The sequence below is a fragment of the Barbus barbus genome, assembly GCF_936440315.1.
Source record: "Barbus barbus genome assembly, chromosome: 42".
Lineage (NCBI taxonomy): Eukaryota > Metazoa > Chordata > Actinopteri > Cypriniformes > Cyprinidae > Barbus > Barbus barbus.
In genome coordinates, this window is record NC_136720.1 from 11,086,469 (window position 1) to 11,114,329 (window position 27,861).

General features: G+C 37.5%; 2 protein-coding genes across 3 annotated transcripts; one reads left to right on the forward strand and one right to left on the reverse strand.

The window, feature by feature from the left end:
* The first annotated feature begins 570 nt into the window (after positions 1 to 570).
* LOC306861434 (lysine-specific demethylase 7A-like) lies at positions 571 to 24,804 on the forward strand. Of its 2 annotated transcripts, none has more exons than XM_079403680.1 (18): positions 571 to 700; positions 8,820 to 8,905; positions 8,992 to 9,109; positions 9,284 to 9,444; positions 11,729 to 11,870; positions 12,815 to 13,001; positions 13,170 to 13,332; positions 16,839 to 16,926; positions 17,064 to 17,170; positions 17,325 to 17,416; positions 17,513 to 17,599; positions 17,983 to 18,213; positions 18,676 to 18,800; positions 19,703 to 19,881; positions 20,010 to 20,101; positions 20,206 to 20,321; positions 20,424 to 20,746; positions 22,522 to 24,804. In XM_079403680.1, exons 1-18 carry the CDS (start codon positions 603 to 605, stop codon positions 22,608 to 22,610), a joined length of 2,484 nt encoding a protein of 827 aa, XP_079259806.1. In that variant the 5' UTR covers positions 571 to 602; the 3' UTR covers positions 22,611 to 24,804. The 2 variants fall into 2 exon arrangements, with proteins under 2 accessions (XP_079259806.1, XP_079259807.1); XM_079403681.1 differs by having other exon boundaries at positions 590 to 741.
* Positions 24,801 to 27,196, reverse strand: LOC306861435 (NADH dehydrogenase [ubiquinone] 1 beta subcomplex subunit 2, mitochondrial-like). Its single transcript, XM_079403682.1, has 4 exons — positions 26,999 to 27,196; positions 25,556 to 25,700; positions 25,362 to 25,457; positions 24,801 to 24,942 (listed from the first exon to the last, which is right to left on the reverse strand). Exons 1-3 carry the CDS (start codon positions 27,082 to 27,084, stop codon positions 25,383 to 25,385), a joined length of 306 nt encoding a protein of 101 aa, XP_079259808.1. The 5' UTR covers positions 27,085 to 27,196; the 3' UTR covers positions 24,801 to 24,942; positions 25,362 to 25,382.
* Between the last annotated feature and the right edge of the window lie 665 nt (positions 27,197 to 27,861).

A 27,861-nucleotide genomic window follows, 5' to 3' on the forward strand; every position in this document is an offset into this window, starting at 1 on the left:
GCCCCTCCCCCAGCTACTATCTGCGCATGTGACAGAACGCCGCTGATCACGTAGTGCACGTGCAGCACGCTGATTCTGAATTAATATACAGCTTAGTCTGTTCTGTTGTATGACTATTTATTTATGAAAAAGGCGTGTAGGGCTGCTTTTGATATTTAAATAGTAATATATGGAGAGTAAACTGACAACGTTTGTTTTAAATCTTATTTACAGTATATAATATACACCTGCTTTACTTTTAATAGCTCTGCTCTGTGTGTCATGTGACATGATCATCATGTTAGTAGGTCAGTGGCCTGGTGCTTTCGGATCAGAAAAATTAAAAATCAAAACCCTAATAATGTTTTTAACAGCAGTCAAGTATATGAATGGAATTTTATTGTGAAAAGTAGTACGCCTACATCCTTCATTCATCGAAACCTCCAAGTGTTCGTGATTGAGCCCATGTCTGCAGTGGCAGGCGCTCGTGTCGCCGGCACTGCTCGTATTCCCCTTCGGCAATTTCCGTTTATGTTAACCACGCCCCTATTTTCCTTCGGGAGTTTCCGCTGAAGTTAATCCCGCCCCTACAGTGCTGAGCGTTGTTTGGGGACATTAGGAAGATGGCGGCTGCCCCGCTCTACTGTGTCTGCCGGCAGCCCTATGATGTTAACCGGTTTATGATCGAATGCGACATTTGTAAAGACTGGTTTCACGGCAGGTATGGAAATTATGGCCTCCTTAACAGATGTGGATCGGTTGGTATGTACAGACCGCCTTGCCACGGGGGGTATTTTGGCTGTATTAGGGGTGTCATGTGAAAGTGCTGGTGACGGGTATTTAAATATGACGGTGCGAGATCACGCTCGACTTGAATGTGATTTGAGCGTTATTGATCGGTTTCTGTCAAATGTTTTCGTGATAAATGTGTACAGGGAACTTTTAAAAACAACCTGTCTCCCACAATCCTTCCCTCAGGATTGAATCTGGAAGTGAGCTGCCAAAAGCCACATGGCTCATCTGTATGTTATGAAACTAGACATTTAAATCGTCTGTCTGCTTCAGCTTGACGTGCTTTGCTGAACTTTGAGAAAAAGGATTTTTCTCGCTCTGTATAACTCGAATTGAACGCAAAAATTATGCATTTTGTGATTTATATGGTCATTAGCCCAATGTTTTAATCTTTGCTTTGAGACTTGCCTCGGCTGAGTGAGTTTCTTTACAAATATTGATCAAGGGAGTATAGTTTATTGAACTGTTATTGAATTACAATAAAACTTGTGTATATATCAGTAGTCAACATTTGAAGTGGATCAAAGAAGTTCATCAAAGTTGTCCTAAGACAAGAATGGGTATTGTTTTGGTTTTAGGACATCTTTGATTAAAGGTTTTGATCCTCTTCAAATGTTGACTACTGTATATATATATATATATATATATATATGCAAAAGCATCTAAGTGCCGTCTGAAATTTTTATCAGGCTCATTCGGTAATTTTACTCTAATGGCAATGTATTGGTGCATTTCTATGCAATTAAAGTGAAATAATTGATCATATATATCATATATCAGACATGATTTTATATATATATATATATATATATATATATATATATATATATATATATATATATATATATATATATATATAAAGGTTAATCTGTAATAAACAAAATAGTATATTTATGATAATCATGTCTGATCGTGCCATACTGTTCTCTTGTGTCACGTTGTTTTATGTGGCAAGACAAGTTATGCAATATGAGCATTTCTAGTGCTTGGCAGAACAGGTATTTTTCTGATAAGTACACAAACAAAAGCATATCCATCTTGGCACGACAACATTTTTTGGCATATTGTCAAAAGTAGCTGCCTTTAAACTTCAGGACAGAAAACGAGCCAGGGCTGAGCTTCCCTTCCTGTCTAGCGAAGTAACCGCCAGTACACAGTGAGTGGTTGTGCGGGTGTTGAGAATCAAGTCTTGCGTAACTTTGTGGAGCTGCCAGATTCCCCAAACCCTGTGAGAGTGCGAGACAAAGACTGGCGCCTTTGCAGGCTAGAAGAAGTGAAGAGAACAAGTGCCATTCTGCAGCGTCAGTGACGCACAAAACGGGTACCACATGCTCTGTGTCACTTCGCTTCTGATTGACGACACACAATTTTCCCCAAATCAGAGATGTGAAACTTCTCGGGTAGAATTTGGATACCGGAAAGTGTGGCAGAATGAGGATGTCTGTCTGAATGCATGTGAGGTGAATGTCTGAACCTGTGAATCAATTACTTTAAAAGACACTATTAATCTAACCCTGAGGGCATCATGAGATGTTACGTTAGTTCTCTTTAGAAGACATTTCATCTGGACAGTTATAGCAGGTCGAGATTTGTTTAACAAGACCCTAGCTCTTTGAGGGTTACAGGTGAGTTTAGGTGGCCACAGATCTACTGATTGATGGAGCTGAAAGGTCAATAAGCAGTCTGGAAAGAGCTCAGGTTGAGACCATCTTTTGTCCTTTTCAGACTTAAAGTAAACAAATTCTGGGGATCTGAGTGTCGTCAAAGAGGCCAGTTAACCCTTAGTTTCAATTGGAAACTTCAAGAACTTTGGTTTATATAGGCTTGGTGTTTCACCATTGGTCCACCTGAGCTTTGTTCTCGAAACTGTCTTCAAATTAAACTGATCTTGAAGTTGACATGAAAATGTACAAAGTTGTTAATGTTATTATGAACAAACATAACTTGGAACTTCCACTGAAATGACAGATTTTTCTGTAGTGATGTATGCCGGACTTCTCCAGTCATTTAGCCTGATTAAACTCCTCCCCTTTCTCACAGTCAACTGATGGGGGGGGGGGGGGGGGGGGTTAAGTCCAACCCTTTTTTTTATTATTTTTCAGTAATTAATTTTATTGAGAAATACATTAGAAAATACTCGCCACTACTGCTCTCATTGGTGTGTTTTGCAAAGAATTTTTGCGTCGACCAACCAACTCGTACTTCTAAAATGGCAGTAGTGTAAGAATTAGTTGGGTCTTACAAAAACTTTTAGCAAGAACTGGGCTAAAACTTTTGGATGTATAGGGGGAGGATCCCTAAGCAAGAAAGGCTTAGGGTCACATGGGGTCAGCAGATGCGTGCACGTTCACCCCATCTAGCCTTATTCTCCCAAATACAGACTTGTTTGGCTCTCATAGTTGGGAATCCTTCTGCATTATACAAAGAGTGGCTTGACTCTGGCCTAAACTTGACTCTTTCTTGTTGTTTGCAGATCATTCTTAAAAATATATCTGCCACAACAAAGTGCCTAACTTCAATATGTGCGCTCTTGACAAGCTTGATGAGCTTGCCAGAGAAAGAGGGCAAGTAAAGGCAATGTTAAATACGTTCCCTCTTCTGGTCCCTGGGTTTGTGAGGATGTTTTGGTGTTCGACTCATTATGTCTCATTAAATCCTAAATGTGCTTCTGAGTCTCAACAAAAGCCTAGTGTGAGTCACTTCCAGACCTGAGACGCCCTGAAGATTAGTGTTGACTTACCAGGGCCTGGTTTGTTGACCACTGCCTGCTCTGTTGTGGGTTTATCCAATGAAACTGTCAGGTTTATTTGTTGCGGAAGTATACAGACAATAAGTTTTCATTTACATTTAAATGAAACACTTAAATTGTCACTATTTAGTTGGGAGTTTCTATTTGATTTTCACTATTGGCACTGTCCAAGGTAGTAATGTGGGTGCTCCACAGATCCGATGGAGTATAAAGTCTGTTGTTCTACTCAAGTCCAAATCATACTCTGGTTTTTATGAGTACACACTGTACTTTGGGCTTTAGACCACAACTTATTGTTTATGGCCACTAGAGAAAATTAAACGAAGGGTTCCTAACTAACACTTTCTTGCTTTCTGTGCCTTTGGTTCTCTGGTGGGTAGTTAATCGGTTACTCAGGTGACAGGAAGGCTGACTCAACTCCAGGCATGTGGCACACTGACCTGGTTCACATGGTGTTATGAAACTAAGACAGGGAGATAAATGGAGCACTCGGTACATAAAAAGCATTATGGGAAGGATGACTAAACTCCATGACAAAATGAATGTAATAAGATGAAGATTGTTTAATGAGCCAGAAGTAATGTGAACGAAACAGGGTTAATGGAAAAGTGGAGAAGTAAAATCTCGGTGTAGTTGTTCTTCATCAACACTAGGCAAAACACACAAAAATACTTTATGCAATCAACATTCACAATGAAAATGTGATTTTTGGCTTATACCAAAAAGTTTATAACTTGATTTTTTTTTTCTTGAACAGTCGGTGCTCAAAGAGCTTTTAGATGGTTATTATGACATTATTGTGCCGTTCACATGGACTGATCTCATAAATGCTATTATTCTAACATGACTTTGAAGCATTATGGGATTGTGTGTTCATAGTTCATAGTAGTGGTTGTATGGAACAAGTACAGCTTTTATATTTCACTTATGCTGATTGAATTGTGTTGGTCTTTATGTTGTCCAAACTGCTTAGAACTTCAGTTCATTCATCAACTGCGTCACAGGATCTGAGCGCTCTGTTCTGTCCCTCATTGTCTGGTTCACGTAGGAGGGAAGCGGAGGAGGAGAGTGGGTGTAAAGTCATTCATCCTTAAACCTTTCCTCCCCCATCTGCTCGTGTGTCATTGCATGTCTGGCTGTGATACCCAGGTGACTTTATCGCAGCATGAGCTGGAGTCGCGGCACTGGTTCAAGCCATCTCATTTGCAGACTGAGATTTTATTCCAAGTGAACCATAGGGATAATAGCCAAACATCCGATGAATTCTTCAGATTCAGTCTAATGGTTTCAGACCACAGATGTATGGATCCACACTGTAATCTCTCCATTACTTTACTGACAATATTAACCTTGGTAACTGTTGCTATCTGTCATAATATCTGACAGATGGTCTATTCTAATGATGGTTTATAGACACCTGCATGTATCAAATAATATGGTAAAAACATTAATTCAGAGGATTTTTTTAAAAAAAACATTATTTTCTGTTAAAAACCACATGCAGTGGAAGAGTTTTTGTCAGCATCAATCAGTGTCTGAAAAAAAAAATCTTGCAGTAGGAAAAATGTCTGAGTATGAGATGACCGATACTGATAATGGACCATATAGACATAAAATGACACTGTAAAATTATTGCCAACAGAAGCTGAATAGTGTTGATGGTATTGGCCTGATTATAAAGGAGATTAAGCCAAGTAAAAGTTAGCACCAGCCAGGCGTCGTCTGGGATGACAGCAGCTTCCTGGTTGTACTTAGTTTTTCTTGCCGTTTCCTGCAATAATGAGATCAAAGCTGAGACAGCAGCACATTCAATCCTCTGCCTGTGTTCAAAGGCTGTCTTCTCTTTGAGGAGAATCACCTTTCTGCTCAAGTCCCCTGCTGATTTTAACAGCCCCATATAGCACAGTATCCACTCTATTCTGATGGCAAGAAAGGAATGGAGAGCCAAAGCGTTTACTGCAGCATTATTAGAACTCAAATAAGACTTTATTTGGGGAACTGGAAGAGTTAAACTGCTGTTGTGATACATGATTGCAGCAATATCCCGTAATCTACAGAGCATGAGTCTATGTACAGCTTCTTCATTACCAGCAAATACTGCAAGCGAAATCAAAGAACAAACTGGCGTAATGTCTTTTGAACAAAATCAGACCAAAATGAAGATATTTTCGGGAGTTTGAATCTGATTGCCAATTGCAGAGCTGGTGCAAGCATATTCACATGGCACCTATCACACGCTTTCTTAACAGCTGTTTTCTCACCAATGTCATTTTTGTGTTTTTATTTTGTTATTCAGAGGAAAGCACACAACACACATTTACATATTCATCAGGATGCTCACTAACAGTTGCTTAGATATTTCTAAACAAAGAACGTTAAAATAAAAAAACCTCCCCTTCAGAGGTTCTACCAGATTCGATATATCAGATCTGCTCTGAAAACATAACTGACTGTGTGTAGCCTACATCAGTTTCATATAAAAGTATTCGAAAATGCAATCGAGCTTCAGGGCAAACAAACACAAAGCGCACGTGAAAGTCTGTCAGTGTGCGAGTTTCGTGCATCTAATAGTACTGCATTCCAATCGGCATAAATGAAAGCATATCTAAAGTAAAACACAGCGGGTGGAAGCACACTGTCAAGCAATTCGCATGTGTCTCACAGCGCAAATTCTGTGCAATGAAGCCCGCCGCGTCTCTAGCGCGAACATGTGCCATATGTGGGGAACAAACCAAGCTCAGAATCGTTGACGAGAGAATCGCGATGCATCAGAGAATCGATTTTTTTTTTCTCCCACCCCTATCCATTACAGTGGTGGTGTGGGATTTCCAGACTCTTTTCGAAACTGTCTGCTTGCTGGTAGTTATCTCTTTGCGTGCCTGTGACTTCAGTTTCTAACGAGCGCATTTTTTTTTTTCTTCAAGTGTAAAATCGCCTCTTGTCCCGTCTTTCGCCAGACCACGTTAACATGTTAAATTAACTGAACAAATGCGCATGGTCTAAGTAAAAGGAGTATTGTTTTGTTTTTAGACAATATAGCCAACATGAAGTAGGCCTACATTTTTAAAAGCCGTTTTAATGCTATTCCTTGATAAACTTTCCTATTGTTTTTGACTTGTATGTTGGTTATATGTTGGCTAACGTTGTATGAAAATGAAGAATTCTGTCAGTCTGTTGATTGATTTTCCATTTCTACATTGCTCAAGCCGATCTGAATAAATAAGCTATGCACTGACTGGTGTATGTTGAGTGTATGCTCTTCCTTTTTTTCTTTAACGACCACCTAAAATTAAATGATGATAACTCGAGGCAAGCATACGGCCTAATCGTGACCTATTTTTTAGCAGAATTCATTGAGGGCTTTGACAGTGTGATTCAAAGATTAAGTATTTCAAGTGTTGGCTGTTATATAGACACACGCACAGTTTTTTTTTGCCATTTTTGGGGGGTTTCTAGCTTTTAGACTAGTCGACAAGTCGGATACAAAACTTCCGTTTAAACGACAGTCAAATTAGTGGTAGCGCACATCCCTAGTAAAAACATCATTAAAATAGTTATCAGTGGTTCAACGGTTATTTTTATGAAGCTCCGAGAATACTTTTTGTGTGCAAAGAAAACATCCAAAAATATCTTAATTTGTGTTCTGAAGCTGAATGAAGGTCTTGGAACTACACGAGCTTGAGTAGGCTAATTTATGACAGAAATTGATAAATGGGACACACTATGGTTTTGTGGACTTAACAGACATATACAAGAGAAGGCCACAAGACCGCAAGTGCAGAATTTGAATGAGGGACTAAGTTCAAGGGTTGTTGTGGTCAGCTAAAAGGCTCAATTTATGTTGTGTAACAACTTTTGTTGATTAACATGCTTGCGGTTGTTTTTGGCCCTCATTTAGTATTGTAGTGTTCTTGCTTGACTAGAAAGACCCTGATGTATGTGAATGACAGGAAAGGTAGAGCAAATATCACAGTAGGCGTCAGTAACCGCATCTGTGTGAGCGATAGCACTTTTCTGTTTTCCTGTGTGGCCCCAGTGGTTTGACTCATCTCGGCATCAGTAAGTCTCTTGCCGCTGGGCTGACTCGGCTAGCTGATTTCACATTATTGGCAGTGTGACTCTGAAACGAACCTCTGGAATGTGTGTTTGTGTGGGTGGCTGAGCGTTGTGGTTGTGGTTTGGCTTGTTTGGCGAGGTTATTTGACCTGCGGTTTGAGTGACATGGATGGTGGTGGAAATCCCACAATTGTGACGCAGCGCCCTGTTGATTGTATCATCACCCACCCACACAATGTTTGACGTACACAGAGGTAAACAATGTACAATTTTGTAGTGTTTTCTGAAACAGTCAGATGATGACACCATTGTCCCATGCAACATGCAGCTGTTTCTACATCATTGACATTTACTCAGAATAAAACCTCACTAGTCATGTAGCACAAGTAGTGTCTGCAAGCAGCCGTTCATCGGGTGACCCACTTTATATAGTATATAATAGAGCAATGTGGTGGTTGTTGGTTATACATTAATTTTGTTTATACTATGTCCAACAATACCATGTATGATGAGATGTGTGGTCCTTTCTTCACATTTACTTCATAAAAACTTTTTGTTTGTACTGTTTTATTGTGAATTTTATTACACTAGGGGTGGGCGATATACCGGTAGACACGATTAACCAGTAGAAATTTGTCAACCAATAGAGATTTTGGACTATCGTTTCTATCGTTGTTCCACACTCGCGTGATTACTTTAAACAATGAATGTAGAATTATTTATTTATTCTTCAGTAGTTTTTTTTGTCCTATTGCTTGTGATTAGTTTCTTATTCTATTTACTTCTCCTCAGTTTTTTTTTTTTAGTTTTTTATTTAGGTTAGTATTAGTTTTTTGTGGTAATGACAATAGTGACCAGAATTATGACATTTCTATGGTATCAAACATTTTGATATAAAGACCATATCTAAAGCTAAAATAACTATATTGTGATATATATCTTTATATATATCGTGAAATAAAATTACTCATATTGTGATATAAGGTTTTGGTCATATCGCCCACCCCTAACTTGACACTATAGATATTTTTGTTATATTGTTGTATTGGTGTATCATCCAAATAAAAGTAAATTATGTGGTGAAGTCACTTGCATAGCTAATGGCTAAAAGGATGCTGGTTAACCTCAAATTTACATTTTTAAGAATTAGTCTAGTTTGTGTTTTTTGCTAGTAGGTACTGCAACATTCATGGTTGTGGCAGAATTATATTAGGGTACTTATGTTTTATTTTTTATTTTTCAGTTGTGTTCAGGTAGTGGAGCACCATGCTGCTGATATCGATGTTTATCACTGTCCCAACTGTAAGCCCATCCATGGACCCTCCATGAGTAAGTGTGTGCATCTGCACATGTTTCTCAATTGCTTTTGTTGTGTTCCAGGATCAGTCTTATGAATGTTTCCTTCTTTTTCGCAGTGAAAAAGCGCAACAACTGGCACAGGCATGACTACACTGAGCCAAATGATGGCACACGCCCCGTTCAGGCAGGAACTGCTGTGTTTGTACAGCAACTCCAGGCCAGGAGCTTTGCCAGGTACAAGCACCTCTGGATAAAAACTTGATTAGACCTTGAACTTTCTTACTTTGACTTCTAATGCGTTTTTAGGAGATAATCACAGTCATTAGTTACATCTAGTTATGGCTTTGGAATTTGCACTTACCTGATATGACTTAAACTTGAATTCTGTGTGTCTTGAATGTTTCAAAGTGGCCATGAGATTCTGGTGCCAATGCAGGGGAGCCATGTGACCCAGCGCTACCTGGAGAGGGAGGGCTTCCATTACCCCATAGCGGTCCATGACCTGGATGGACTGGGGCTTAAACTGCCCCCTCTCTCGTTCTCTGTCAGCGATGTGGAGCATTACGTGGGTACGTGTGTACACTGCATTTACTGTCTATCAGATAACAGCTCGGGAGAGTGCCTGGCAAGTGGGGCACTAGAGCAAAAGAGACGCAATTAGATCAATAACACATTTGGACTCATAACCAGACCCACATGAAATTTGTGCAATAGATACATACATGTATACACACATGTATTTATATGCACACATTTATATTTCAAATAAATACTGTTCTTTTAATGTTCTATTAAGCTTTCTAGGCCTATTTGTCAAAGATGTTAATGTAATAAATATATGCACTCACACTTATAAATCATTTTCACATAATAAAATGCTTATTATATTATATTCACTGTTTGTTTTTTTCCATCATGATTTAAATCTGTGATTTTCCATAGCCTGTGTGAAGTGTAAAACAAAATCTATACGTAAAAAGGCATTTGGAAAACAGAAAAATAAAGGCATGGTAAAGTTTCTGAGGTGGGCACCCAAGTGCACCCTTTTACTCAAACCTCTGTTTGGTTTTAATGTAATCTTATTTAAGCTAACAAGTCTTTTTTTTTTCTGAACAAACACATTGGCCTGGAAAGCATTAGATTACTGAGTGACATTGTGATTGCGTTTATCCATCCGTGCCGGTAGTCAATGGGTTTAGACCTAACTCCGTACAGCTGTGGAGGTTATCTTCTCTCTCCTCTACATTAGGCCTAAAACATTTCATCTCCAGTTACAAAGCTGTTGTACAGCAGTCAGTCTGAGCTCAGATTCCCAATAGGGCTGTTTTATCTCAATTCTTGTGTTACATGGCTCCCTCTTTCGCACGCCGCTGATCTTTAAGCTGGAAGTGTTTTAATAGTAACAGGTGTCGAGGGGAAGAGGTGTGTGTGTGTTTGAGAGAGAGAGACAGACAGAAAGAGAGGGGGGAGCGGGCCACTCATCAGATCATGTTACCCAGCCAGTTGGGCACAGACAAAAGGCCACTGACCTTCTCTGTCTGTCGTTTCTTCCATTTTCTCCCTACACCTGCTTTTCTTTTCTTAGAAAAGATAAACACACATTATAAGAAACACTCATTCTTCCATATATGGACAGATTTAGAGAAGCATATTGTTGTGTGTGTGGTCAGACTTTAACCAATTGTATGCTACATTACTTATCAGAACAATTTTAAACAGAAGTCAAAGGTATCATTACCTAAAATGTCTGTCACTATCATGTCATTTCCAAATCGGGAATATTCTGTGGAACATAAAATAAGAGGTTTGGCAGAGTGTTCAAGCTGCTCTTTTCCATATAATGAAAGTTAATGGGGACTGGAACTGTCTTAAAGTTCAGTCTGTTCCTCAAGAAATGTTATGGAAGACTTTGAATATAGTGCACTAGTTGTATGGTCTACTTTCATGTTAGATTTATGCAACTTTTTGTCATTTTTGGAGCTACTTTTCTGTAATTGAAATGTAATAATAAAGCTAAAATAAACTAAAATATTGGATGAAAAACTTGACTTCGATGAAAATGAGAAATGCTGCCTTGGCATTTGAATTTGTAATACTACAACTGAAATAAAAAGTTACAGCTATATAGAAATGATAAACTAATTAAAAATGAAAAAGCACATAAAATGGCTAAAACATAAACTAAAATTGAAATGAAAATATAAAAATGAAAGCCACTTCAAAATATTCTATAAAATAGAAATATAATAAATACTATAATAGTATATATATATATATATATATATATATATATATATATATATATATATATATAAATACTATAATAGTATTTAATACTATAATAAAAAACTAAAACCGCTGATCTGTTCACTTATAATAATAAAATAATAAGTAAATGATGAATCATTTTGGGCTGGACTTTAAATGCCTTACATTTAAATGTTGTACAGAATTTTAACTTAATATCACTGGAAATGAATGATGGCCATAAAAATATCAGCTTGGGTTCAAAAGCAGTGCAGAGTTTTGCAGTTATGTCCAGTTCCCAAATTTGGCCTTGAGTCTTTCTCAGTTATGTGTTTGTGGGACTGTCGTCCAGCTGTTCCCTGTCATCAGGCGCTGGCCAGCTGTGTGTGTGTATTGAGGGATTACAGTCACTTCACTGCCAGCTGTCCAGTGCTGTTTCCGGTCCTCAGCTGTCATTTGTGATTTGTGGCCCTGCAGCTGTGTCTCTCAAAAGCCTTGTTACAGACTTTGTGTTTGTGAAACCGACATAACAGAGAATTTATATATGAGAAATTCTGCCCTGTAAAAACACACCCAATTTGAAAATATCTCACTTTCTTTTTCCAGGTGCAGATAAAGTCATTGATGTGATTGATGTCGCAAGACAGGCAGACAGCAAGCTCAAGCTGGGAGAGTTCGTGAAATATTACTACCAACCTGAACGACCAAAAGTGTTGAATCTCATCAGCCTGGAGTTCTCTGATACAAAGTATGTGTGGAAAACCAACATAACATATTTTGCTGGTTAAAATTGCGAAGTGATAACACTTCACCCCAAAATGAAAATTTTGTCATTAATCACTTGCCCTCATGTCCTTCCCAACCCGTAAAAGCTTTGTTCGTCTTCGGAACACAACCGAACAAACTGGGAGGCTTGTGACTGTCCCATTAACTGCCAAACAATTAACACTGTCAAGGCACAGAGAAGTATGAAAAGCATCGTCAGAATGGTCCATCTGCCATCAGTGGTTCAACTGTAACGTCATGAAGCTACAAGAATACTTTTTGTATGCAAAGGAGAAAAAAAATCAACAATTTGTCTCCTCTGTGTCAGCGTAGTGCCATTTTGGAGAATATCCGCTGGACGCAAACTGTGTAATCTGTTCTGTGTCAGCTGCGCCACAAGGATACGTTGATTTCGTTCAAATCAAAGCGTAAACAAACGTAGAAGACGTATCCGTGTGGCACAGCTAACACAGAACAGATTACACAGTTTGCGTCCAGCGGATATTCTCCAAAATGGCACTACTCTGACACAGAGGAGACAAATTGTTGAATAAATTCAAAGGTTTTTTTGGCATACAAAAAGTATTCTCGTAGATTCATAACGTTACAGTTGAACCACTGATGGCAGATGGACCATTCTGACGATGTTTTTTATACTTCTCTGTGCCTTGACAGTGTTGTTTGGCAGTCAATGGGACAGTCACAAGCCTCCCGGTTTTCATCCAAAATATCTTCAATTGTGTTCTGAAGACGAACAAAGCTTTTATGGGTTTGGAACCACATGGGGGTAAGTGATTAATGACTAAATTTTCATTTTGGGGTGGAGTAACCCTTTAACTAGCATTCAAATACGTGTTGTTTCATTATACATTCAACACACATAAATGCTTGTTTGAAGTTTGATTTTTGTCTTCTGATCTGTTTTAGGATGGCCGATTTGGTGGATGTTCCTGAAATTGCGCAGCAGATGTCCTGGGTGGAGAACTACTGGCCTGATGACTCGTTCTTCCCCAAACCATTTGTGCAGAAGTATTGCCTCATGGGAATGAAAAACAGTTACACAGACTTCCACATCGATTTTGGAGGAACTTCAGTGTGGTATCATGTTCTCTGGGTAAGAACTGGGGCCTGTCTGATGACATGAATCTGTTTTATGAAGTGTACTTTTGTATATAGCCATCAAAATTGTTTCTAAATGGCGATTTGTAGAGTTTTGGTCATGTGGTGTTACTGTTATGTAAGTGATAAGCACTGATAAAGCTGCTTTTTTTTGCGCTTGCAGGGAGAGAAGATTTTCTACTTGATCAAGCCGACTAAGGCTAACCTTGCACTATATGAGTCCTGGAGCTCATCACCCAATCAGAGCGAAGTATTCTTCGGGGATAAAGTCGACAAGTGTTACAAATGTGTGGTGAAGCAGGGAACTACCATCTTCCTCCCCACTGGTGAGAACACAGAATTGGCCAAACTTCTATATTATTTTTCGTGTCCATTTGGTGCCCAAAGGAAATAAATTAAAATTAATTTTAAATTATAAATGAAAAAATATTCAAATTAAAATATAATTAATATCTAAATATTCATTAAAACATTTTTTTCCATGTCAAAAATACCAGGGTGCTACAACTGTCTTCATATCAAAGAAACAATAATCATTAAAATAATGAAATTCCTTAAAGTGCCCCTATTATGGGTAATGAAATATTTTGGTTTTGGGAGTCCCCAACAACAGGTTAACATGCATGCAAGGTCAAAAAACACTTTCATTGTCTTCTATGCATTTATTTTTACCATATTTGCTCAATGACTCCTAAACGATTCACTTAATTCATTTTTCCAAACCCCTCCTTTGCGTGACACTAATTTACGGTGATTGGTCCGATTGGTCTCATTTCCATTTAATCATACCTGTAATGCCTGATAAATCAGTGTTTGTGACCACAGTGCTGCTTTGTGTAACGCGTTACCGGGGAAACCGCTATTTTTACTTCTCCAAAAGCGGCACCTAGTGGCAAAAAATTAATTCGCATTTTCATTCAGACCAACGCCAAACGACCAACAAGTGGGCGGCTTCAACATGAAACAGCTTGGGATTCATTTTAAAAACGACTCCTTTCTATGATTCAGAGTCTACTCTTTCTTTTGAGAGACAATAACTTTATACATGGTGCACTTTCAGATTTAAAACTTTGCAGGATGTTTTCATTCACTTAGAGCTGTGTTACACACTGCATGAAAGGTAATTTTAAAAAATCCATAATGGGGCACTTTTAAGAAAACCTTAGTTGGTTGCCATTATCTTAATATTACCATAAATCATGTGGTGCAACCAACATGCAGAAATAAGAGATTATATCATAGAGTCCCTCATTTCGTGAAGAAGTCATGGCCTAATAGTTAGAGAGTTGGACTCGTAATCCAAAGGTTGCGGGTTCGAGTCTTGGGCCGGCAGGGATTGTAGGTGGGGGGAGTGAATGTCCAGCGCTCTCTCCACCCTCAATACCACGACTGAGGTGCCTTTGAGCAAGGCATCGAACCTCCAAATGCTCCCCGGGCGCCGCAGCATAAATGGCTGCCCACTGTTCACGCTGTGTGTGTGTTCACTGCTGTGTGTGTGTTCACTGCTGTGTGTGTGTTCACTGCTGTGTGTGTGTTCACTGCTGTGTGTGTGTTCACTGCTGTGTGTGTGTTCACGGTGTGTGTGTGTTCACTGCTGTGTGTGTGCACTTTGGATGGGTTAAATGCAGAGCATGAATTCAGAGTATGGGTCACCATACTTGGCCGTATGTCACTTCACTTTCACTTTCATAACTATGTGTCAAGGTCAATAAGTCTCTTAAAATATCCAAAACAAATTGTCCGGAAAATGAAAAGTCCCCAAAAAGTAAAGATATTTTATGAATTAATAATTCATGATAATTGTAATGTCATGAAACGTTAAAACATACATTTATAAACATTTTTGACAAAGATGATTAAGATTGGTATACTTGCATATTCAAATCGTAAGGAGGAAAAAACTGGTATTACTTTTTATTTGATGGTTACACCACATGACATTTTTAGTGTCAATAAATTCTGTATATATTTCTCAAAACCATATGAAACCAACAGGAATACAAGGAGTACATTGCCAAGAAAAGTAGATTTTTAGATTTTTGGTTTTCATTATTGTGGACGCTCTTATTTGTCATTGACCCAAACAACAGCACATCTTTTGTATCTTGATTGACCCCATGACACAAAATAGGATGTGTGCTTTCGTAGAAATACACGTACACAGTACAGCAAGGGCGAAAATAATATCAGGCGGTTTCCCAGAACTCCTGCCAGGAAACTGTGGATCAGCGTCCAACACCGATGACCCTTGTTATAGTGGGAGTGTTGGGCAACGTTCTTCACTGAGCAACGTGGTAAACAGAATAAAAACACTCTGAAGGGGCTGTGAAGCAATTCACGTGCGTCTCACCAAATGGAAAGAATGTAGAATGAAAAGTATCTGGGTGTTATTTTAATCACCTGTCAGAAGCGCTGTGTTAATTCGGCATGCATTTAGAGTGCTAAAAATGGTCTTTAACCACTGTGGAGGTAGTGGACACAGGGATTCATTATCACAGCATGTGTGTTTGTGGTGTGTGAAAATGAGCATGTGGGTTTCCCTCCTCGAGCAGAACGTCACACATGACGAAGCAGAAATCCCCCTCTTGTTTAGCAACATATCTGCACATGGTGGCCAATACACATGCAGCTAGACGGACAGATAAAAGTGATATTTCTGTCAGTGGCGGTGAGGTGTGGGTGTGAGATGACTCTATATTTGGCTTTTGCTGATGTGTATTTGTATGTCTTTGTATACACACTGGTTACTGTTGTGAATTTTGTGTGTGTGTGTGTGTGTGTGTGTGTGTGTGTGTGTGTGTATACTGTATTTTGCTTACATCTATAAATGTCAAGGCTGAACAGTGTTGCAAAGGTTACTTTGGAAATGTTACAGATTGCAAGTTACCTACTTAAAATTGAATAATTAGTGTAACTATTTCAGTTACTTTATTAATGTAACTGATTACATTTTTTATTAGTTTTCTAAATTCCTAGTTAATCAACTTTTACACAGGTTGCAGTCTAAAGCGTTCAGCAGCAATGTGATTGATGTAATTGGTAGACTTGGTGTGCTGCAAATTCATACAAGAGAAACGCATCAGAATGGCATCGCTTTCCTAAACTGCCTTTATATAGCAGGGGGCATTGCGCTCATAAAAACAGGCAACGCAACAAATTAATATTATTCAACATATTCTAACTTTTTACAGAAAATATTAAGATGTAACCCCCTTTAATCATCAAAATTCTCATAAGTAACAATTACAAAAAAAAAAATCTCAGTAACTATAACAGATTACAGTTGTTTATTTTGTAATTAAATTTGTTTGAGTAACTTGTGATAGTCTCTGAAGCATCAGTTAGTTGTTTTATATGAAAGTGATATTTGTATTGTAATGTAAGTAATGTTGTTGTTTTTTTTGTAAAAAAGCTGACAATATTTAACATGGTCTGGATAAAATTAAACTTGTTAGATTTAATTACAATTTTGTTAAATTAAAATGTTTAAAATATATATTTTCTTAATTTATTTTGAATATTTTGTATTAAGTATTATTATTTTTACTTCCTGAATTAAATTGCATTTAAATTATGTAAATTAAATTTAAAATGTTAAATATATTATTATATTTTAAACTAAAATATATGCTAATTAATGAAATGGGTGTTTTAACGTAGTGTAACTCGCTAGAGTTTAATCAAAATAATATATCTGACTCTGATATAGAGACATCACTAAAAATACAATTATTTTCAATGATGATTCATTATTATTTTTGATCAAGCTAGTGAAAATGTTCTAGGTCTGCATAACAAAGACCTGAATGTTGATCTCTGTTGCCCTCTACAGGTTGGATCCATGCAGTGCTCACTTCTCAGGACTCCATGGCCTTTGGTGGGAACTTCTTGCATAACTTAAACATAGGCATGCAGCTCAGGTAAAACCCTGAATTAAATCCTCAATCTATGTTCTTTTGATTTAATCTTCTCTAGATTGTTCCTGTCACTGTAGTTAATTTCCGGTTTCTAAACTTATTCCTGCTGTAACTGAACTACCTCTCCATTCACATTTTAGGTGTTATGAGATGGAACGCAGACTGAAGACTCCAGATCTCTTTAAGTTCCCATACTTTGAGGCCATCTGCTGGTATGTGGCCAAAAACCTTCTGGAGACCCTTAAAGGTGAGTGAGACAGGACTATTCATGCAGTTCTTTAGTCCAGGGCAGGATTTTCAATAATTCAACGGTCCGTTGTCAGTTATTCCTTACATAAATGTAGTTAGATGAAGCATCATGATCAAATGAAGATTCAGAGTGAAACATGTTTGTGTTTCAGAGCTGCGGGAGGATAAATGTCAACCTCAGGGTTATCTAGTGGACGGAGTGAAAGCTTTAATCTCATCACTGAAGACATGGCTGAGGAGGGAGGTGAGAGAATGTCCGCTTTTACCATCTCATTATTTGTTTGGTACAACTCCTGTGGCTGGTGCACATGGTCATGTTCTCTGTGTGTTTCCTCTGCAGTTGACTCAACCCAACAGTGAGGTTCCAGACCATATCAGACCAAGCCTTCTCATTAAAGCTCTGACCAAGGAGATCCGCTACCTGGAGGTAAGACAGTAATTCTTAGGTCTTTAGAGAGATACTGTTTTTATTTCATGTTTTTATTAAGCTCTCAGATTTCATCAAAAATATCTTAATTTGTGTTCTGAAGATGAATGAAGGTCTTCAATGTTTTTATTAAAAATGTATACAAATTACATTTTATTATAAAGTAAATTTATTTTTTAATTATTAAATTAATTAATGTTTTTTTTTTCTTTCTGTATGCCTGTAATATTAGAATTATATTAAATTAAATGTCAAATATATTTCATCTTAATTCTTTAAAAAAAAATTCCTTCCTTAAATGTTTGCCAATTAATTTAATGGCTGATTCAACATGGTACAACATGGCTAGAAGTTTAATTAATTTGCTGTGCTTTCTTAAACAGGATGAATCGAATAAAGCTGGAAAATCTCAGGGAAGTGCTGAGTGCTTTTTAACACGCTCATCACTGGAGAAGGGGTATCAGGCACAGCGGGCCGCTCGGCGGCTACGAGACCATCATCATGAACACCACCACCATCATCATCATAGCCACAAACTGCCCTCTAACTTGGATGTCTTGGAGCTTCACACGCTGGAGATATTAAAGAGACTGGAGGTCGGGCCTCTTGAGGTGGTGAGTGTGTTTTTTTGTTGTTGTTGTTTATCATATGACTGTAATGCAATGCTATCAAATGTTTGTAGAGGACATTTTCACCTTGATATTGATATGTTCACTGCTTTAGCAGCATGCAATTAAAAGTGACGTGACATGTGGCCAAGTATGGTAACCCATACTCTGAATTAGTGCTCTGCATTTATCCCATCCAAAGTGCACACACACAGCAGTGAACACACACACACCCCGGAGCAGTGGGCAGCAGTTGGGGGTTTGGCCTTGCTCAAGGGCACCTCAGTCGTGGTATTGAAGGTGGAGAAAAGCGCTGGTTATTTACTCCCCCCACCTACAATCCCTGCCGGTCCTGAGACTCGAACTCGCAACCTTTGGGTTACGAGTCCGACTCTCTAACCATTAGGTCATGACTTCCCCTAATTATTACTCATTTCCAATAAAAACACCTCTCTTCTCTTGTAACAGGACCCAGCCTTCAGCTCCAAAGTGAATGGCAAGTTCAAGAAAGTGTCTTCAGTGTCTGCAGTAGCTGTTGAGGGTAGTAATGACAACGCCCTGCGCCTGGTGCTATGTAATGGCAAAATTATGCGGTGAGGGTCCTTTATTGAGAAATCATTGAATGGTTACATGCCATTGTTTTCTTTTAACATGTAGACATCTATATTATGGAACTTTTTAAATACAGTGTGGAATTTAGTATCAATAATAGTATAATTTCACTATATTGATTGACTACTAAAATTTAGTTATTTTACCTCTACCTCTTTATTCTTGATGTGATAGTTTGATTAATACTAGTTTATTTGTACTAGCTTTATATATTTATTATTATAAACTAATATTCAAAAGGTTGGAATAAATATTTATTTATTTCTATTTCAAAATTTCTATTTTTATTAATCAAGGATACAATAAACTCATCACAAGTGACAGCAAAATCTTTTACATTGTTACTAATATATATATATATATATATATATATATATATATATATATATATATATATATATATATATATATATAAAAAATAGCATGGTTTCCATAAAGATATTAAGCAGCACTATTGAAATAATAAATGTTTCTTGAGCAGTAAATCAGCATTTTAGAATTATTTCTGAAGGTTCGTGTGAAACTGAAGACTGGGGTAATGATGCCGAAAATTCAGCTTTGCCATCACAGGAATGAATTACATTTGAAAATATATTAAATTAGAAAAGTTATTTTAAATTGTAATATTTCACAATATGTTTCGCTGTATTTTTGTTTAAATAAATTGATTCTAGGTGAGCATAAGAGACTTCTTTTCAAAAAAGTTAATAATAATAATCTCACCAACCCCAAACATTTGAATGTTATGTTTATGATATTTTATGTAATATTTTATTTTTCATTTATATTTGTTTATTATAATATAGTAATTAAATGAATAAATGTATTTTGAAGGCTTTTTATATTCTAAGCATCTCATGAAGAAGTGTGTCCTTCCTCACAGGGAGAGGTCACCTATCAGTAATGTGGCAGCCAAAGTCAGTGGAGTGGAAATGTTGCAGTTCCATCAACATGGGATCAAATTTGAAAGAATGTCGATGTGCCAACAAGAACAAGTGAAAAAAGAAAAGCGAGAGGATGAATTAAGAGTACACTGCACTATCAAGAAACCAGTCAATCATGGTGAGCGACTTTGCTTTTGCTCGCCAGAATGCTTATATAATACTGAAGCCAAGCAAAAAGCATCACTTTCTTCTGTTAACACTGATTGATTAGAATGTAAAAGGAAATTTGTTTGACTCATCTCTCAGGTCTAACTGTGCAGACAGAACTCAGGACAGAGTCGCCACATGTTGCGTCTTCAGACAGCGACTCTGAGTCAGAAGCAGAAGATTCTGCTGAGGTACTGATGATGTCCAAGAAGCTCCCAAAGAGCTAACCACTTACTTTCACTTGGTCAAATGACTTATCCATCTTAATCCTATCTATTATGCTTCCTTTAAACAGAAACACTCAGAGTCAGAGAGTTCTGAAGAAGATGGAGGAAGTAAGAGAGACTCAGGGAGTTTTGTGGAGCATCTGAGCGGCCGGCAGCACATCCACCATAAGCAAATGCTAAAACGGTGCGGCTGCCCTTCATTTTACACACCTGAGAAACTTGGCACAGTTTAAAAGCTAATTTTAAGTCCTTTTTTCTGCTAAAATTGAAAACTTGTTTCCCACAGAGAACGTCCTACCTCACCGAGCACAGATGATGCCATTCAGGGCATGCTGTCCATGGCGGGGCTGCTCTGTCAGCAGGCATCAGCAGGGGGCGATATTTTACAGCAGCACTGGTGGTCCAGTCAGGGTAACAGCAGCGGCAGCAGCAGCAGCAGTGATGCATGGGACAGCAGTGAACCCTGTTCGGCACCCCGCAGCCCAGATGGAGAGGATGGGAGTCTCGGAGAGGAGTATTCATATAGAGAGAGCTCACTTTCTCCTCCCCTCCACCCCTTCAAAAGACACGCCCCCAACCCCACACCCATCAGCAACCAGGCCACTAAAGGTGAGCATCGTAGAAACAACAATAATATTTATTTCTTATAAGAACCAAAATCTTTATTTGCCATATCATATAGAGGACCTCTGCTGACCCTCATAACAGTGTATCAAAGTCAATAATTTGACCTTTTTATGACGAGGTCATTTTGAAAAGTCATGTTGCAAATCCCTAAAAATGTAAAAAAATTAATATTAATGAATTAATTTGTTTATAAGGATATTTGTAAATATATATATATATATATATATATATATATATATATATATATATATATATATATATATATATATATTAGGGCTGTCAAAATTAACTCGTTAATAATGAGTTAACGCAAATTAATTTTAACGGCACTAATTTTATTAACGCGCGATTAACGTAACACTCATTTTCTGGTTGACCTGTGGCCTGGCCCGTAGTTGGAGAAATGGATGGAGATGCTGACAGTGTTGCCAACTTACTGACTTTTCAGACCCCTTTAGCAACTTTTTTTTTTTTTTCGCTAAGCGACAAATCTTTAGGGTTTTCCCACAGCTTATTTAGTTTCTGAGACTCGCTGGTACTGCTGCGTGAGGTCTTGCTGTCCCAGAGCGCGCACATACCTCTCTCTGCATCTGCTCTGTTGAGCGAGCGGCGGAGAGGAGCAGCGCTTTCAGTTAAAACACGTTGCTTCTCTAATTTTACGTGGAAGTTTAGCCAAAATCACAGCATATATTGCATAAAGCATCCATATTTGTCCATGCCCATGTTGATTGCAGTATTAAAAACTTGAAAAGTATTAATTTTAAGGTACATTTAGAACAAATAAAATCGATTGACAGCCCTAATATAAATATAAAATTTTTGTTATTTATTATAAGTATTTTTGTTGAAACTATTTTTGTCTTGGAAAAACTTTTCTTTTTTTAAGAGAAAAATTTGAAAATTTATATTTAAAATATTTGTTTTTGCCTTGTTTTTGAAAATGTTTAGTTTTGACTTGGTTACACCACATGACAGTTTTAGAGTCATTAAATGTGTCAACTGTTCTTTAACTTGGTATAAAAGTTTTTAAAAATGATTTGAAATTCAAAGAATACATCAAGTATATTGGGCATTTTAAACATTTGTAAAGATTTTTTTTTTTTTTTTCGTTAACTTATGTGATGTTTACCAATAAAACATTTTTGGGCGTTCACAAAATCATTCCAAAAATGTATGTTTGTGGAGTAAAGGTCATTACACACGAGTCCGAAATTTTCATATGCGTTTTTTCATATTCGTTATCCTAAAAATTTGTCACGCACAGAAACCTTGCACACCGAGTCCGATGCGTAGCCTTAATTAGTCCGTTGCAAAAAAATTTGCAAAACAATACTAAATGGAGTTTTTCCAAGGAGTGAGGATGATTTTGTTTGGTCCATCCACTCCTGAGATATAGAGAGGGAGGAGAGTTCCCCCTCCTTATTAAGGAGCTGTGGGATTATGAAGTGGATGGCCATTCTGGATTTTGGCGTTCACTTGTACGGTGGCTCTGAATTGTCAAAGCACCTCTCAAAATGCTTGCAATGGATGCGAAGAACGCAGAAATCCGAACCCGATCCAAATTTATGACGGACGAAAGTTTTGGAGGCATTGTGTAAACATGATTGACAACGTGAGGTCATATTTATTTTTCAACGTGCAAAAATTTCGGACTCAGTGTGCAATGGCCTTAACAGTAATGTTAGCAACAGTTTTTCAGAGAACACACTAAATGACTTCGCTTTTGCTTCTATCACGTTTTTGTGGTTTTATTGCAGGAAAGCGTCCTAAGAAAGGACAGGCGACGGCTAAACAGAGGCTTGGCAAGATATTGAAAATGAGCCACCATAAAGGCTTATTCCTGTAGCATGACAGAGGAAAGAATGAGACGTGTAATAAATCAACACAGCTGCTTTTCTTTATACGCTGGGATTATTATCACACACACAGTTCTCTTACTCACTGTGCATGTTTAGGTGACAGGGTATGTTTAATGCCTCACTACTTTTTTTTTTTTTCACCAATCACACGAAATACAACACGTTATCCATCAGCACAGGGAAGCTGCTTTACTTTGGACAGCATTTCAACATTAACCGCCAAGAGTTTCAAGAGGAAGCACAGAAACGGATAGTTGGAGGTCCAGAGAGCAGCGTGTGTTCCTACAGCCAGGAAAACGAGCCGCAAGTGTGTGTATCATGGGCTGAGGCCTCTCCTCTCCCACACCCTACCTCTTACTGCATCTGTAGCATGAGTGTCCAGGCGCTCGCAGGCTAAGGACGTCTTCCTAGCCCTCGACAGCCTGACATTGGTCTTCGGATTCCCCTCAAGTCATTATCAATCTGCCTATTTCTCTCTCCTTTGATTGTCTCAGGCTGATGTATGAGCTTTTGAAATGGTGCTGAACATTTATAAATCCTTCTCCAGTCCCCTTTAAGCAATAATTGTACAGCAGTGAGTAATGTATTGATGATTTAGTGGGCCGCACTTTTAGGATACGCAGGAAGTCCTCTCATAGTGGAAAGTATTGTGTCAACCATCAAATGAAATCAAAAAGTGGTGAAGATATAACATGATTTTCCTTGATTTGACGGTTTATACTACATTTGTTCTCCGGTGGGCTTAAATAGGCGATTTAAAGGAATATTCTGGGGTATTTTTTTATATACCGAGTTCAAGTTCTGCTGAGAAAAATAAATTTGAGTTGTACCTTGTTTTGTAAAAAAAAATTTAATTTAAAAAGAAAGAAAGAACAAGTTTAGCAGTTCTTGTCAATTGAGGTAAATGCGTTTCCACGTTACTTCGCCTGTTATAACCCAGTGGCCACAGAGAGGTACTGCATCCTGGAGCGCCGCCTCTGAAATACTGTTTGCGATGTAGTTTGCAAGGACTAAATATGCTTGTCACGTGATTGACAATTATCTTTCGCTCATTCTGCATAATTTATGTTCTATTTTGTTTTGAATTATTTTATTTTTTATTGACTGGATAACTTATTAATTTGAAAGATAATATTGTATTGAGTTTCCAGTTTTTCCTTTGCATTGAATAGTTTTGTAAATAGTATTATTTTGAATGTTGCCTATTCAAGAGTAATGAGCTTAGGTTCAGCTTTATGGATTTTGTCTACTTAAAAGAAATTTGAATGACTTTTGCTGTTCAATTTACCTCTATAATGTTTAGTGAGTTTGTTTGAATATTGTTGCTTTATGCTTTAACGGGACAAAAGAATTTCAGTGGGAACAACAAAAAAGTGGTGCTTGTGTGTGAATTTCTTAGAGAGGCTACGAAACGTTTTCTCAGGGAACATCAAACAGGTGACATCTTTGAATTCATCACCAGCACTGTCATACAATCTCGTTTTATACTCGTTTGCCAACAAATGTATGTTCCCCATTATTTTACTTAATTTTTACTTTTTTGTCTGGTGGACGTAAATCCCAGATCCAGAACAAAATTGTCCCGCTGTGAAGTATATTACAAAAATAATCTCGGGTTTGTTGGATTTTGTGCATAGAGCAGCACCAACAGATTATGATCAGCTATTCTCGACTGTTGTGTAAGAGTTCTGTTGGTTTAAAAAGCAAATGCACTATTTTGGATGACGAGTTGGATAACTGCTAAAACTCAGGCTTTGTTACAGTTTGGAGTTTTGCTCTTGCGCGTGTATTTTATGAAAAAAAAAAAAAATGTTCCTCGGTTCCCGCTCCCTAACCTTGATATAGACGAGCACCCTCTCAGATTTCTCCTTCATATTTGATCAGTGGAGCTGGTTTTCAGACAGGTGTCCTTTGCTTTGATGCATTAATTGTACAGTATTTATTAATCTCTAGCTTTCATTTCCATTTTCAACTGTGCTATAGACTTAATGTCACTGTGTTTTCAAATGCTGTGTTCTGTTCCTCCTCTTCAAAGTTTCCCAGAGTTCTCTTTGAAAGTTTTGGATGTGATGGAATTTCTCCAATGCAATGTATATATAAGATGAGGGAAATGTTTTGTAGATCACACTGTTTTCCCCTTCCCTTTACCAAATGTTGAGTGATAAAACACTTCTACTGACAAATTGAAGCGTTGATGGCTTTTATTTATATTTTATAATGCAACTTTTACAATTAGACTTGATAATAAGTCCATATACATAACAGGAACTTTTAGTTTCCTCTACAGAAAGTGTGCGGGTCCTGCAATCTGGTGCACATCTGCAAAGCAGAGAAGAGAAATATCAGTCATGCATGCTGTGGCAGCACCAAGTAACTGCACTGAAGAAATAAGCTATTTCTAGAATATTCTGTCATTAATTACTCGCCCTCATGTTGTTCCAAACCCGTAAGACCTTTGCTCATTTTCAGAACACAAATTAAGATATTTTTGATGAAATCCAAGAGCTTTCTGACCCTGCATAGACAACACAACTAAAACATTTTGGTCCAGAAAGGTAGTAAGGATATCGTTAAAATAGTCCTTGTGATGTGAAAGATCTCGGACTTCGTCAAATATATCTTAATTTGTGTTCTGAATTTGAACAAAGGTCTTACGGGTTTGGAATGACATGAGGGCGAGTAATTAATGACAGAATTTTCAGTTTTTTGGTGAACTATCCCTTTAAATGCATATGTACATTGGGTTGTTGAGGGCAAATCTACTCTTCATCATCAGGTGGGATTCCCAGCTCCTCATCGGTCCATGCTGAAGTGTCCGGCCATGGGAAATGACCCTAAAGAGACATTTAGCTAAGTGGCTGGTGGTCTGTTTATTATGAAATAGTAGCAATTTATCCCAATGCTCATCTATTTTGATGCAGTTCCCACTCACCAATACAGCATCCGGGTCGTGCCAGATGTGCCACAGGATCCAGAACCACATGGCGCCACTGAGCAGCTCTGCCTGAAACTTCTGGTTCTTGGTGATCTGAGGAGGTTGTCTGTATTGGGGTTCAATATGAGTGCCTCCTCCTGCCCTAAAACATAACCGTTAGAAAGATCACCGGCAAGTATGTAAAATTTAATGGCTAGCAGTGCTAATGACAATACATGCTGATACTAATAAGCTGAAGAAATATATATGGATATTTATAAATAAGTGAAAATACACCAAATAGTTCAAACTAATAAATTGTACATAAAATAGCTAATTAAATATTTAAATTTTTCTAAGTGTAGTTTTGATTTTTTTTCTTATTACTCAATTATTTCTGTAATTATCTGTTTATTTAAGATTTTATAATATGCAAGAAATAAAATTACACCAACGTACCCCAACCCAACCCTTTACCCATCAGACAAAGTATCAATTACATTGTACAAAAAAAACAACATATTTTGTGATTGTATTCCCTACTTGTATTTTTCAACAAATGACAAGAAAGGTTGCCATATTGCATAGAATTTCTGGGAAGACCCTTGAAGAGAATCTTATTTTTTCCCCGTTTAAGATGCTGCATGATCTCTTTAATCGAATGGAGGAAAGTAGGGGGAAAGGGGTCTTTCCATTTAAGCAATATTAACCTTCTGGCACGTAGTGTACAAAAGGCTATTTACAACTATAGCTACTTACGCGCATGTTTTGTGCTGTAACACCAAATATAGCAACAAAAAAAGGAGATGGGTCAACTGACAAACCCATTATTTCTGAAAATGCATCAAATCAATTTCCAGACGTTTTACAAACTTGGCTTAACCTGCCCCAATGTTATTACATTTATTTTTTTAACATAAACATGGAATTACCTTTTAAATATGGGTAAATGCATCATATTAGAACATATCTTGTAGAATTTTTAATTTGCTTTATTATTAGACACTTAATGCAATTAACTAAACTTACAAAGTACAGTGGTACTATAAATTTTTAGACGAGTAACCATGCTTTTTTACCTTGGTACGAGCATGTGTTTTCAATTTGATAATACCAACAACCATATTTTTGGACCTTGTATTTTGGAGTACCATGCAAATACCACTGTATGTGAAAATTTAAAAATTCAGCGGCAAGGTACTACAGTTTGATACCATGGTACGACCAGGGTAAACACTTCTATTTAAAGCTAAGCTCTACATACTCCACTTATATCCAACCGTCTAAGTTAATTCTTTACTAATAAACCTGACTAATCTCCGTATATTTAATTGAATAAGTTTCGTTACGCAATTTCTTCAGTATTATTAGGAGTTTCAAAGAACCAGTTGACAGACTTTACTGTATTCAGGCAGCGCTGTTAGCCTGTTAGCAGTTAGCTTCCTGCTGATAAACACTCACTTTCTGACGGTCATCTGCTGAGGTCCGCGTCTGAAGAGCTGCAGGCCTGTTCGCAGGACCCCCGCCGTCCTCCTGAGAGAAGACATGCTTATATTTGTGCCACCACTCTGTTTCCACAATTAGTTTGGATCGGCTAAGCTGTGGTGACCAGACAGCTAAATGTCACCTTTACAGCGGCCGTTTCTCCGGCCTGCTAATAACGAGCGCTGTGATTGGTCTCTTAAAATAAGGAGCTTTAATGCTATTCGCTGTCTGTTCGTTAGAGGGCGCCAAACACCCACAGAAAGAAGATTGCATAAACATCGATCAGGTGTTGTAAAAATAACTATAAATATAACTTAAATCAATTTATTATTATTAATAACTAATTAAAATATTAATTACATACTTAATCTGGTCATTTATTTCTTTATTGAACCTACTTTTATTAAGTTATTCTTTCCATTTTTATGTTAAAATCCAGCTCTGGGCAAACGTTAATCAAGAAATAAGAGAGATTCTGCTTGTGAATTTGATTGTACTTTATTTTTTTAATGTGCATTACATGAAGAAACGTTTACACAATTGTATTAATGCAGACTATGAAAACAGGACACGGGAGACTGTGATCATTATATGAGAGAGAGTACTTTATTTGCACAAAGAGCAATAAATGTCAACTTTTGTTTTTCATCCCATCTCTATTACTTTTTTTCATATATGTTCCGCAATTAAAAACAAATAAATAACAGCTGTTTAAAGAGAAAGAGAGAAACACAGTTTACAGGTTATCAGGCTACATCTTTTAGGCCTGGTTTCACAGACAGGGTTTAAACTAAGCCAGGATTAGGCCATAGTTCAATTAGGACTTTTTTTTGTATGTA